A 14,554-nucleotide genomic window follows, 5' to 3' on the forward strand; every position below is an offset into this window, starting at 1 on the left:
GCTGGGCTGTCTGTCGTGTCTCATCCTGGAGGAAAAAGATGTCTCCTGTTTCTGAGCTTGTACAATGCAATTGCTCTACTGCACGTGCTCAGTGGAAAGCTCCATTTACAACACTGTCAGCTCTAGAAAGGGAAAATAATATATTAGGCCATATGCTCATCTCAGCCACTGTGATGCAGCCCAAATAGCCTAGTAACTCTATTGAGGTTACTCTGGATTTACACTTCAGTGACTGAAGTTAGAATTTAGCCCATTGGTTCTGAGTAACAACCCCTTTGCTTTTCCTGCATTTTAAAACCAAGGTGGGAAGTGTGGTTGCCTCTATGGCGGGTCAGTAGGGGGCACTGTGCATTTGGCATCAAATGACCGCACCCCACCAAATACCAACCCCTGCAGTGCCTCACATCTGGCCAACCCCCTTTCTGGAGCATAAGCTCGGGGTACTGCTGCCACCACCTGGATTCAGGTCTTTGTCTAGGCCCTACGCTGCCTGGGATACATCGGCCCTGTAGACCATGGGATTTTGGGGTGCTTATATTAGCTTGAAGCATTCACCGGCAGCCTCCTTTGTGGGAGGAAAGTAAAATAGCTAAGCCCACCTTAGCAGGTCCCTTCCCTCTTAAGCACACACAGCAAGGCATGCTAAAACAGATACATTTATTGAACAAAGAGGGATAGGGTGGGGAAGGAATACCAGTAGCAAAATATAGCAAGAAAACCAACCTTGAGCAATCTTCATGTCTTATCAGCCTTTTGATACATGACTAGAGTACATTAAACGAAATTCCTAGTTAGGCTTCTGGTAACTTACTCACTACCGCATCCAGAGAATGAGAGTACTGCAGAAGTCCACACTTTTATGTGTGTGTTTTAAAATGTCCATCTGTCTTCTTCTTGGAGGGAGCTTCTTAAATAGCCCTCCTGACCTCACCACCTGGACCTAGTTAGGGACAGGTGTCATTTGATGCAGCTAATCAATTTGAAAAACATCACAGTTACCTAATGGAGTGACATGGGCTTAAGCCCCTGCCTCTGTGTCGTAAGGTCAGAGCTCAAAACAACAGAGAGGTTAAATCCACACCCTCTTACCTGAGGCCAGTCACATAGGCAGTGGCAGTGAGTCGCTGCCTAAAAACCAGATTGAGAGACACATGAGGGTGAGAGGGGAACAGACAACCCCAAAGGGAGAGGAGGCTGGGAGGGAGTTCTTTCACAGCCTCTTCTGTCCAAAACAGGAGGGTTTGCTTGTGTGCCATACCACATTGCTCCCATGACGATGGCTGAGAAGAGTGCCTATGATTTGAATTAGGGGGTGGTGACATTTCCAAAGGAACTGCTAAATGTCTGTGGGATTCCCAGCACTTTTCAGCTCTTGTGCTTGTAGAATTCTTGTCCTGTTCCCATATTCTGCATGATATCTGGAAAGCATTCTCCGGTCACTACATCTGTGGTCTCTGACAATGAAGACTAGTACATCTGGCTTCTGTTTATGTTAATAGAATATCTTGCCATTGTCAGTCCCCCTTACAAACACCATCCTGGTTGTGCATCTGAAAATCTGTGCTGGACTATGATGTGTTACTGCTGCCTGCCCTCCATTCAGATATAAGCTGTAACCCACAATGGAACAGAAGCTGCTCCAAACCTCAGCCTTGGGTGATCCAACACATTCTGGGATCCATCTGCCATTAAGCCACAAAATGCTTGGCATTAATCTACTTATGGGGTCTCTGTTCATATATTGGGGTTTTTTTTGTAAACTAAATTCCCTTGTGAGCTCAAATTTTACAGCCTTGGATTTCTGTCAGAGGAGGTGTAACTTCAGATGTAAGCCCTGGCTGATACAACTTAGGTCCTGGGATGGCTTCTCACAAAAAACAGAAGATGTTGTACTGCATGCGTGCATGTATATATTACTAAATAGATCATATGAACCTGGAAAAATAGATTTTAATCTATTGGACCTGGAAAAATCTACTGTAGGTAAACCCAGTGTGCCAACCCTGTAGCCCCAGAAACTAGCACAAGAAGCAAGGGGGAGTTTCCACTTTCATATAGAAAATCATAGGGGTTAGAATCATAGATAATTAGGGTTGGAATTAGGATCATCCCCAACTAGATCGCTCCAGCCAGGGCTTTATTGAGCTATGCCTTAAAAACCTCCAAGGGTGGCAATGCTACCACCTCTCTAGGTAAACTGTTCCAGTGCTTCACCACCCTCCTAGTGAGAGTTTTTTCCTAATATCCAACCTAAACATCCCTTGCTGCAACTTGAGACTATTGCTCCTTGTTCTGTCATCTGTCACCACTGAGAACAGTCTAGTTCTAGCCTCTTCCAGTAGTTAAAGGCTGCTGTGTAATTACCTCTCGGTCTTGTCTTCTGCAGACTGTTAGGATTACAAGCCAACAGACCAAAAGGAGAGAACAGGTAAAGGGTAAAGAAACATCTGCACTGTAATACACTCAGCACCTTCATTTCTACCCCCCTCCTGCCCCCCCATGCAACACCTCTGGAGGTGTCCCCAAACAAGCCTTGAGTTAGGGTTACCATATGTCTGGGTTTTCCCAGATGTGTCCTTTTTTGGGTATTCCAATCTCCATCTGGGTGTTTTTTTGAAATCTGAACGAATGTCCAGGATTTTGCTCTGCTGCACTGGCAGGAGCGGGGAGGGGGAGTGCGATTGGAGGCAGGGGGCATCACGTGTAAACACGTGCACACACACGTGGCCAGCATGCAGCCAGGCAGGGTGGTGGGAGCAGCCTTGGAAGCTGGATGCAGGTAAGTCTATGGGGAGTGGGGGTTGGGGGGCCAGGGCTTGGGGATTGTCAGAGGGTGGAGAGGATGGGTTTGTTAGGGTATGGCAGGTGTGTGCTGGTACTGGGAAATCGTGGTCTAAGCAGAGGGCTGTGGCAGGGCACAGGGGCATAGGGGGGCACCTGCCCTACAGCGGAGGAAAGGGGTGGAGGGGTCCTTTGGGGGCAGTGGGGAGCAGTGGACTAGTGGCAACAGGGGCCAGTGCCCATCCTTTAGGGGCAGCGGGGAGCTGCACGGATGGGCTAGTGGCACCAGGGGCCAGTGCCCATGCTCACAAGAGTGGGGCACCCAGGTAATACTGCCTGGAGGGTGCAGTGTAGCCAGGCCACTTGGCGTCCAGCCTGGGCTGGGGGTGCTACAAGCGTCCCCTCCTCCTCCCTCCAGCCTGCACTGGGGTTGGATTTGCTCCATTGCCACCCGCATAAGCCACAGCTGCCGCAGTGGCTGTATTCCAGCCTGGTCAGGATGGGGGCAGCTGGATACCCCCTCCGACAGGGCTGTGGGGAGCAGGGAGGCTGTGGGTGGGGAGTGAGGGCACTGGGGAGGCAGGGGGGCTGGGGCCAGGAGTGTGCAGCACCAGGGGGATGCAGGTTGGGAGTGAGGGGCACCAGCATGGCCTGGGGGACTGTGGATCAGGAGTGAGGGGCACTGGCAGGGCCACAGGTCTGCAGATCAGGAATGAGGGGCAGCACCAGGGCTGGAGGGCTGCAGGTTGGGAGTAAGGGGCACTGGCAGTGCCAGGGGGCTGTGGGTTGGGAATGAGGTGTTTCCCTGACAAGTGTCCTTTTCTTTGGAACTGGACACATGGTAACCCTACTTTAGTCCCTAGAGCACTCAACCAGCAGCCTGAGTCCAGCTCCTTCAGCCCACCGTCCTGGCCGACTGAGCCAGTGAGATCTCCAGCGCCACTTTGCAGTCCTCCGCACAGGGCTGCCCGGGTTCCACGTGAACACTGCTCTGTCTTTGCCTTACTCCAGCCTCAACCTTTCACTTTCTTGTTCCCTTGCCCCTAGATCCTGGGGGGTTCTGGGAGTTGTGGTCTAAATTAATAGTTAGCACAGCTCTGCAGATGGTCCCCTGGTTCTTCCTGCTGTTACACACATTACATTCACATTACGCTAGATAATGTTTAGGCGAGAAATAAGGTACCAACTTTTTAACAGCACAAGCAGTTAGCTACTGGTTTCACTTGCCAGCTCAAGGGGTGGAGTTGCCATTCCAGGAATTCTTTAGACCAAAGTAGGATGTCTTTCTACAAATATAGTCCAAGGCCATCTCAAAATGTGATCTTGCTGCAGTAGTTACAGTGAGAAATTCTGTAGATGAGGATGTATATCGATACTTTCCAGTTCAATGACAACAGGAATCTAAAAGACCTTGTGGACATTTCAGTAAACTTTATTAGAAACACACCAATCAATCTCTTGGGTTTTACTGGTCTCAGCTTCTGCTGGGAAACTACTCAGCTGAAGAAGTAAAAACCGGTGGATTTGTTGTTCATTTCCAAACATAGTTGTTGGCTTGAACTCATTAAAACTATCTGAAAAATTTCAACTAGGAATTTCTACAAGGATAGATTTTGACATAACCTGAACACTCATTTTTGTACCATCCTTAAACACAGGACCATATACCGTTCTGTTTTGTTTTTTCTATACCCCAGGATTCATTCTTTGGTTCCCTTGTATGGAGTACCAGCCAGGTTTTTGTAGTAAGGAACCTGGTGTCTAACATTGCAGCTGTTAGATGAGATATTGTGTATGAAGCTGGCATCTGCTTCATTCATCAGGGAGGTTGGATGGTGTGTTGCGTAGCCAGCGGCCTTCGGAGCAGGAACGTTTTATGGTTACACAAAGCGTGGAGCACCCAGGCGATCTGAATTTTTTTCCTGCCTCTGATCCAGATTCCTGTGTGACCTTCAGCGAAACACTTTTTTCTGTGCTTCGGTTCGCTATCTGCAGCGTGGCAGTAGTGATGTTCCTAGTCTCACAGGTGTGTGTGCAGACAGATTTGTTCTTGTTTACGAGCTGCCCAGATGCTTTGGTGATTTGTGGCATACTGAAACCTATAACAGTGAAAAAAAATCCTTACTTAGGCAAGGTTCGGCTGGAGGGCAGTAAATGAGATAAGCAGCCGCACAGTAGATGATGAAGATAAAAGAGGAAGAATGACCAGCCCCTTTATCTGCTGAGCACTGTCCATTCTGCGCATTGAATGACATTGGATCCTGTAGAAAGAATGGCATGGGAAATTCATTTATAATTAAATGAATTTTTAGGACCTGATTCTCCCTGCTGTAAATCAGGAATAAGCCCCAGGTACATACATGGAGTTATGCCAGTATAAAAGCGGTGTGCACAAGATGAGATGTAGACTCAGCCTATGAACCCCTTCTCCCCTATACTGTACTCTACAGCAAATGCCCCATGCTGGAATAGCAACTAGGTATCAAATGAAAACACAAAACAATGACAACAGTGCATTCTTCTGAGGCCACATCATATTATGTCAGTCTTGTCATGTTGAGTTACATTAGCGTGCTTTTCATTATGTTGTGTTATGCCATTTGACACAGTGCAACATGCTGTAAGTAACATAAAGTGACCTCCAAGTATAAAAGAGAACACAGTTTTTGCCAGATTAGATAGTGGCTATAAATTCTCAGTGAGCGAGAGAGAGGTTTGGATTCGTTGTCCTGAACGACAGATGCTCAGAACTGAAATTAAAACTGCAGAAACCCAGCTGCCCTGACTGTTTCCAGATAGGTCTATGTGTCTCTGCTCAACAAAGAGAAGAGGATTCTCAAGAGGACTTTCAGTTGTTTAACTTATTTAAGAGCTAGTAGAGGCACCTGTAATGGCTCTTTCTTTGCTTTACTTCTGTTGGCAGTCGGTCACACTGCATGGTGCACTAGTGTCACTGAGACTTACCAACTTCTTTGCTACTTTTTCAAAATACAGTAATTTGACCAGCATTTTACTAATGTACTTTCTGAGCAGCAGTGTAAAACATATCCTCTTTAACAAGATTTAATCAGCTGCTAAGAATGGAAAAGGGGGTATTTGTGTATCTGAAAGGAAGGGGAGCCCCTCATTAATTTAGGCTAATTAACTAAGAACAGATGGCTCAGGTTAAGGTAGTGCTAGTTTACAGTCCCACTTCACTTGGAGCAGTGCTAGAGGTCCTTGGATCAGTGAATTAACCCAGAATTCCCAAGCTTGGGTCCTTCTTGAACAGTGAGTAAAGACCGGTTCATGGAACGTAGGTGACATAGGTTCAGTTGTGTCTTTTGTCTCAGACTTCTTGTTTTGGACCTTGGTTGTGTTCTCACCTGTAAAACAGGGTTAGTAGCACCACCGCGTCTCAAAACGGCATTCTAAGGAGTTTAGATGCCGTCAGGCTGGAAGTCACATCCTCCCTAAAGGTAACAGATTTTAGAGCCAGGGAACAGCCATAATTGGCAATCTTACAGGGTGCCGTTCACCCCTCTGCAAGAGGGCAGAATGGGGTCCAAGTGGCTTTGTCCTCTGCACAAGGTTAGATTTCAGCCATAAAAGCCCAGAACTGACTAATGCATGGAGACTGAAATCCTCTGTCACTAATGGTGTTCAGAGCTAAGGTACATTACAAGGGCAATTCACTTGTGAATGTGCTGTTTCAAGGTGGAAGTCAGAGGACTTCAGTATCCAGATTTTTTAATCTCTCATAACTCCTTTTACTGGAAAGCGATTTACTTTACACATAAATGTGTGTGTGTGTATTTATTTGTGTGTAAACTTGTATTACGTTGTTATGTGTGTATATATGTATATTTAAGAATATGTCTCTGTCTTAAATGTGTGATGCAATGCTGTTGTACAAAGGTGTTATCAGCATTTTTGAGATACACAGGGAGTACACTTTTTAATCTGGGTATTTCTGATATATTGCCTACACCTTTAGTGTTATTTCTCCTTACTGGGAGGAGCCAAGGAACTGGGAAAGAGTGCTGGCTTCCATGGTGCCTTCCACGTCATGGGAAGAATGATTGACTGCGGTCTCTTTACTGCATCTTTGCCAGCAGGGATGGCATCAGGAACGCAAAGGATATGACCTGGTTATCAAATTCCAGGGCTGAATTTGCAAAGTTAGCAGAATTGCCTTGTCCACTGACACTTGCAATAGGATCTTATGAAGGGGTAATAAATATGGAAACTCTTCTCAAAACTCATTTTCCAAAATGTAGCCATGCTTCAGGAGAGAGAATGGTTTTGCAGGAGGAGGGAACATAGACCACGGATTAGGCACAGCCGTAGAACTTCATTGACACAGCATATAACTTAGAGTCACCTGACTTATTTTTTCATCAGTTGCCTTACTTGTAAATCAAGTATAAATTAACATCCTTTCCTCCAGGACAGTCGTCCCTTAAAGGCTTGTCTGACATGCTAGCATAATTTATTATTCTATTAAATGCTACAGTACAGAACAGTTACTGTTTTTGAACTGTGCCCATTAAACATCTAAGACTCCCATCCTGAATCAGATCTATGTTGTCAGTTCCTTATGCCATTGACATCTGTGCTGCTCCATGTGAGCGCTAAGGTCTACTTGCATGGATCACCTTGCAGCATCCAAACTTGTATAATTAGATATGAGACATTTCTGGCAAGAACTTTTAAGGTTATAGAGAATATCATTACATTTGGTAGCACATCAGACCAGACCTTAGGGCCCAGTGAGATGTGGAGACTCCTCAGTGAAACAGCTCATCTAGGGTTTCCAGGCAGCCTGGATCTGGGAGACTTCCTGTTGTTATTTTCTTTTCTAATTAATCATTGTATTGTCCCTCTTCATAGCACAGGGTTTTCAAGTAAACCCAGCCTGGTGACAATCTGAATCTCTAAAGGACTGTCCTGTTCTGTTGAGTTTTGTGATGCGGAAAAATACAAAGCAGCAGAAAGGCAGATCAAAAAGGGACAATGCAAAGGACCCTGAAGGCAGACTTAAGTTTGGTATTTAATATTTCAGGTAAAATACTCATTTAGCATCAATTATCCTTGTTGTGTGTTTTTTCCAAAGGAAATTGCCTTCTGAATCAGCCAGCTCTCTAATTACCAGATTGAATGATTGAAATTTTTAGGGCAATTAAATTCAAGCTTTTCTTTTTCAGATCTCATGTTATCCCCCTTCTCTCCCTCCTCTCTGCAGTCTGGAGCCTTTTTCTAATTTGGAGACAGTTACAAGAGGCAAGCAAACCTTTAAAGCCAAGATGCATGTCTCCCCGAATTCCTCTGTGGGTTTGCTTTATAGACTGAGCAGAGAGGGATCTGGTGAGTTTTGTTCTCTCAATATATGCACATTATTAACATACAGTAGGGCGGGTTTTTCTGTAACATGTTTTGTCATAAAAAAACAGCTTGGAAGGTTTTATTAAATATAGAAAGTCTTGTGAAAAAAACAATCGTTGGAAATAGTTTTCAGTGTTGCTTATATCTGCAGATCAGCATACCAATTGATAAAGGTGATGATAATAATAATACTATGCCGGAAGAGAAACTCAGAATCACAGGAGCTGGAACATGGAAGCAGAATGGCCACTGGAAACAGAGCCTGGCCATCCAGAGCCATGCTCTGGCTGCTGACCAGGCGCTGTGCAGTTGGATAGGTGCCACTGCTGCCCTGGGAGGCCAGGCCAGGTTGTTGGGGCCAGCACAGATGCTGGCCTCAGCCTCCCCTACCCCAGCAAAGACTATATGGCCTGCTCCAGAGTGCATGTGCAGGGGTGTAACCTGGGGCATAAAGCAGCCATACTAACATGGTTATATCAGCTGAGACTCAGACCCACTACTGCAGTACCACAAATAATTTATGAGTTGTGGGACTGAATGTATGTGTGCGTCTCTGCACCTGCACACTCATGAACTGAGAAGCGTGATTTGTCCTAGTTTCTTTGCTGTCTTACAGTGAATCATGAGGTTAGAAGGGACCTCAAAGACACGTAGTCCAAACCTCTGCAAAGATGCAGGATTCATAAGTCCTAAACTGCCACAGGTAGATACATTTCCAGCCTCTTGAAAACCTCCAGTGAAGGACTTCCCTAGGCAGCTTATTCCATTGTTCCACAGTTTCTCTTAATATCATGATGGCAGCAGGCTTTGGTAATTTGCAGTTACATGTGCAAGGCTGGGAGCAAGGCTGCAAGAAGTCAGGGGTCACAAAAATACTTATGCAGATGCCATAGAAAAACCTCTGGATTTTTCTAAACAGACACTTCTATATAAATCTAGATATCTGTGCCTAAATATCATCTGCACAAGTAAGTTCTTTGTGACAGGAGAACTGCCTTCAGTCTGTATTTGTATAGTGACAACCACAGAAGAGTTCTGGTCTATTATTAAAGCTGTTAGCAGTACAGCTACAACGCCCGTGATAATAATAATACAGGAAATAGGTCATTTGGGCCATGGTTCTGGTTATGCAAAAAGTAATGCAGCCTCTAGGAAATGCCTAGATACATGCTCCAGAAAAGGAGATTGCAGTTAGTGGACGGGATGATGATTTCAGTTACATTAGTGTTAATCCAGAAAACTCCACTGAAATCCTTTCAGTTATGCTGGCTTTACATGGGTATAAGAAAAAGAAGGATTTTGTCCGATTTGCTACATTTTTTACCCAACTTGGTTTTATAGGCGCTTTCCCTAACCAAAGGTATATTTTCCTCTTTTTTTTTATTTATATTGTAGTGACCTTGGATGCAGCCAGTAAGGAACTAGGACCCATTGTGCTAGATGCAGACTATAGACACACACACTAATTTTACACCTTTAGGTACAGACAGAAGTGACCATTTTCACCCAATCTGGCTACTGAAAACAGTTTATAGCAGTGACCAAACACAAGTGCATGCCTGCAGACAGCTTAAAAATGGCGGATTGGGTGAGAATCTGACCTTGAATGAGGGGTCAGATGAAGACTTTCAAAACGTAGCATCTTCTGTAACTTGTGTCTGCAGAGCTCCCAGCCTGTTGCTGTTTTCAGAATGGGAGGGGGGAGAGGGGGCTGAGGGAGTTCAGTCTGGGTTTTTTTTCACTCCCCTGGAGGATGGGCGGGTGTATTGGAGCCCCTTGCCGCAAGTGGGGGGCTCCATTTCACCCACCCTTCAGCACTGCCTGGGGAGCCCCAAGAATGAGCTCCCTCTGATGCCTTCCCCCCTCCCACTTGGAAAACAGCGAGCACTGGCAGAGAGCTGTGGCAGTTGCTATGGGAACTTGGCTGCAAGCTCCCAGCCCCCAGCTAGATTCCCCTTTTGGGGGGAGCCAACAGTGCACTTCTGTTTGGTCTGGGGGACGGTTGTAACTCAGAACGCTTTGCAGAAAATGTTCCAAGTTACAGCTGGGAGCTGCACTTCTGTCTGCGCCTTTTGTTTCCTGTTTTCTAAGAGTGCATGTTTCCACTAAGCAAAACAGTGAATCCACACCAAAGCCCTGGCATAAACCAGGGAACTGGTGAAACCACTCTGTAGTCAGAGTCTCTCTTTTCATGCTTCAAAGGCTGTATGTTCATACATTCAGACATTTCTGCAGAAGTCCTCCTTTAGTTTCACTGGTGGAAGGGGCAAGGCAATCAGACCTGGTCTTCCCAATGCTGTCACAGTGCTTCATTAATGATGCAGTGCTCTTCACATGTAAACCCCAATTACGATGGCACCTTCATGAACCCTCCTGTACTTCTCTAAGGCTTTGGGCAGATGCTGGCCACATCTGGCAAGATCAGGGCTTCAGTTTAAAACAATATAACCTCAAAATAATGAATTGTTGTAATTAATAATGAAATATAAATATGTAGGATTTTCCATGTTGTGGAAAGTGCGTTTCCTACAAACTGAGCCTCTCTGCACAATCTAATGGCCGCTGCAGAACTGGATAACTGGCACAGTGATCTCCAGACAGAAGTCATGGCTTGGCAGTAGATGATCTGTTTCTGCATGTAGGTTTCACGGGACAAGGTCAATGGATCAATTTCAGTATCTTGAAATTGCAGTGTTGATGGTCCTGAATTACTGCTCATTTCTGTTGCACTTTCTCAAGGGGTATCTGTATTTCTCTCTCACTGGCTTTCCAGGAGGCCTTGACCATTTAAAATCCTTTTGAGTGTGTGCCCTGTATTCACTCTTTAGAAGCACATGGGAAAGCTCCTTCAGCTCTGACTCATTGTGAGGACTGTACAATTGTATCCCAACTGCCTACTCTACTTATCTACTGCATTATTTCTGTGAAAGCAAAAGCCCTGCATGGAACAGATGCTTGGAATGGTATTGGGATCCAATTACTGCACTTTTCCAATCTTACATCTATTGTCTAAACTTGGAGCAGGCATATTTTTACTCCTCGGTGACACTATATAAAGAGACAATTGGCATTGTGTTTGCTGGCTGGTTAGTTGGCACAGGAGGGGCAGAAGGATCAACAGCACCATGGTAGGATTTACTTTTTCCCATGCCTGTCTTGCTTTCTCTCTTTCTTTTTCTTGTCCTTTCTTCTTTCCTTTCTGTGACTTTAGCTCCTTTCCTTTCTTTTCAACTTGATCATTCTAGCAGGAGCAAGGATAATAGTGCCAGACCCCCACCAAATCCCAAACTGAAACAGAATCACATTCAGATGGAGGAGACAGCCAGGGCCAAGGACACTGGATGAGCTGTGAATCCCAGAGCACTATTTTGTACAGATTAATAAATGCACTCAATGTGGATGTAGTCTGGACACAATCCTGCCAAGGTTGCATGGATTCACTAAGTGGGGGAAGAGTTCACCGGGAGTCTGTTTCCCAGCCTAGTTCCATAGTGGGGATTAGGGAGCAATTAATGTTATTGCTGGTGCTGATTAGCCCCAAGGTATATGGTCTGCTGCAAGGAGAGCACCCTGTGAATACATTGCCATTGATGTATGGAGGGGAGAGGTAAGGATAACTACAGAAACTGTTGTGTCCCTACTCTACCACACACTGTCATAGCTTCACTTAAGGCATCTTGCTTTGTGCTAGCATGTTGACCCTAAGACCTTTTACAGGGGAACCCCTGCATGACTGCCTCGGCCCATGTGGTTTCAAAGATCAAGGGCAGAGTTTTAATCTAAGATACAGTCCGAGTATCTGGCTCTGGATTCCCCCTGCAATTTCATGGGAGTTGTTACAGTATTATTAAAAAAGAGCTGGAGGTCTTGGCTCTGTTTCTTTCTGTTCACCCTTTTCCTGCATCCTTTCAAACTCTATCTGTGTAGTATTTCCCAATGGTGTCCTAAGGTTGTGAATTATTTGGATGTGGAGAACACCAGAGAGGGAACTCTGCTTGAAATCCCTTTGTAAACCATTGTTCAAATTCTGGCTCTCTTTAAGCCGGTGATAAGTGTGGCCCAGTCCACGTTCTGAACAGGATCAAATGATACTTGAAACAACTTGTAAAAATCATGCTGAAAGCCAGGTTGTAGTCTCAGCTTGTTCAGGGCTAATATAAAAATTTGGGCTCTGCAATTACACGCCTCACCAGCAACTAAACCATGTTCACCAGTGGTCTAGAGGAGATCGTATCTGTCCTGCGTTTTCCTTCTTGGGCCTTGGGTATATAAACTGTACTTTGACTTTGCTAGAACCTAAGCCAGCTATTCATCCAGTGGCTTGTGTTGGGTCTTGGGGTTTTTCTTTTTTGCCTCTCGGGGTTATTTTTCTCTCTCCATTATTTGGTGAAATGACTCCTTTCCCACAATCCCCTGCAACTCTGGAATAATTAGGACAAGTCGTTCTGTAGCCAAATTGCGCAATGCAGTATATCTCAGAATGTAGTAAAATATTATTCTACTCTGTCTCCCAAGTCCCAGCTCTACCATCGGTGGTAGTTCTTTTCACTGTGTCTTTTGTTTTGGGAAAGCATCTTTCGAGGTACCTTATAGTGCAGGGAAACATGAAACAGATTTAAAATGGAAAGAAAAAAATAGTCTTAATGAAAGAAAGCTGAGAATATCTTTACATAAGGAAGTGATCATTTTTTATTAATCAGAGGGAAATGTATATGTAATTATGCTAGATGAACTCTGTGGGGAAGGTTTTTTTCCCTCTTTATGATGTCTTAAGGGATTTATAAATATTACAGAGGTTTTATAGCATCATAATATTTCAGATGTTCAGTAAAGCTACTTTCAAAGGATTAGTGCAGACAAAGCAGCATAGTAAAAAATAATTACAAGTCAGCCAGTGCTACCAGGATCTGACATACAAGGCTGAAGAGAACGAGAATGGCAGGGTTCAGCGAGATAATTTTTCTAACAAGAGGCAGACCACACAAGTGCTGCAGGATGGAGCGCTGAGAACGGTGTGTCTGTGGCTCTCCGTTAATTCCCGGGAATTTCAGGAAAGTTGGGTCTGTGATGTCTCTACATGCTTGGTGCTGATGGAGAGAGAGAGAAGCGGGGGGAGGCCTTTTTCATATTCCAGCAACATTCCTGCGTTTATTCAGTTCAGCGACACCTTGTAGCAGAGTCTGTATGCTGAAGGGAATCGTGGACCCAAAAATAGATTGCATTCTGATCAAATGTGTTTTGCATCCTGCCAGACTGTCTGGAATGTACCACCTGTACTAAAATATACCGACCTCGATAGAGCATTGCTGATTTACACTGCCAGCTGGGGATCTAGCCCGTTGCGTTACTATGGAAATGTGTACGCACGTGTGTGTTTGTATGTAGGGCATTTTGTACGGGTCCACTGAGACATGTTTAAGAGGAGGTCATGTATGTGCCCAAGAGTGTCCTGTGTGGCTATGTTAGGGAATGAGACTGTGCAGAGCATTTTGGAGCTATAGAGTTTGAACAGATTGTGGTAGGGTTTGTGAGTATGTGGAAATGCTGGAAACCAGTACACTCTTGGGGGGCATGAGAGAGAGACAAATTACTGCAGTTTAAGGGACTTTGTGTGGGGACAAGAGAGAGTGTATTAGAGGATGGAGTTTAAGGGGCTTTAGGATATAGAAGGGATAAAGGATATGGAGGGAGGCTGGGACTGTGTGTAAAATGGTGATTGGGGAAGGATTTTCTTCTGAGTACAAACAGGGCAATAAAAAAAATCTGTGTTTCTCTGTTCTGATAGCGCAGGTTTTTAATTGTATTGTTGGAGGCTGCTGCCTGTTTGAAAGGCAGATTGTGCCCTTCAAGCAGTTGGTGCTGCTTAGTCCTCTGGATTGGTCACTGCAAGGCAGGCGCTTTGATGGGTCATAAGCGCCTCACTTGCCTTTGAAAGGATCCAGGCTGTGCTAAGAGAAAAGTGACTTGCCCATCCCTGGGCTTCTTGGTGCACTTGCAAAATAAATGATCTAAGCAAAGCAGAGCAACCTCAGCACTGTACCTCCCCAGCCCTGTAGAAATAGGGTGTCCATACATCTTGGTTGAGCCAGGACAGTCCTGGACTTTGTAGGTTGGTGCTGGCCGGTTAATGAAAGGTTCTGGAAACAGAGGCAGAGGTAGGTCAGCAGGGCTGTGGGGTGCAGTCCAGCGGCGAGGCAGAGCAGCATGGTGTGCCAGGCAGGTGTGTGTGCAGGTACCAGAGCTGCTGGGTGGGAGCAAGGTGGGTGGACTGGAGCGGTGCCCAGCCCATGCTGCTCCCTGCCTCCAACCACAGCTCAGGAGGAGCTGGGTCAGGCATGCACCGTGCAGCTGTGCCCCCCAGCCAGACTGTGCCCCCTGCCCGCCTGCCTCTGCCTGCAGCAGCATTGAC

General features: G+C 45.5%; 1 protein-coding gene across 2 annotated transcripts in view; it reads left to right on the plus strand.

Moving 5' to 3' along the window:
• Nucleotides 1-8,027: 8,027 nt before the first annotated feature.
• Nucleotides 8,028-14,554, plus strand: part of MYL10 (myosin light chain 10) — a 27,797-nt gene continuing 21,270 nt past the window's right edge. The window contains exon 1 of one of the 2 annotated variants that reach the window (XM_019545431.1): nucleotides 8,028-8,127. Coding sequence is in view for 1 of the 2 variants with exons in the window: in XM_019545430.1 (XP_019400975.1) it covers nucleotides 11,271-11,273 (3 nt within the window). In the remaining variant the exon portion in view is untranslated. Of the gene's footprint in view, nucleotides 8,128-11,165; nucleotides 11,274-14,554 lie in introns of those variants that run through there. The other variant, XM_019545430.1, reaches the window with a different exon arrangement.

Source organism: Crocodylus porosus, unplaced genomic scaffold (assembly GCF_001723895.1).
Source record: "Crocodylus porosus isolate Cpor-Errol unplaced genomic scaffold, CroPor_comp1, whole genome shotgun sequence".
In the NCBI taxonomy this organism is placed as follows: Eukaryota; Metazoa; Chordata; order Crocodylia; family Crocodylidae; genus Crocodylus; species Crocodylus porosus.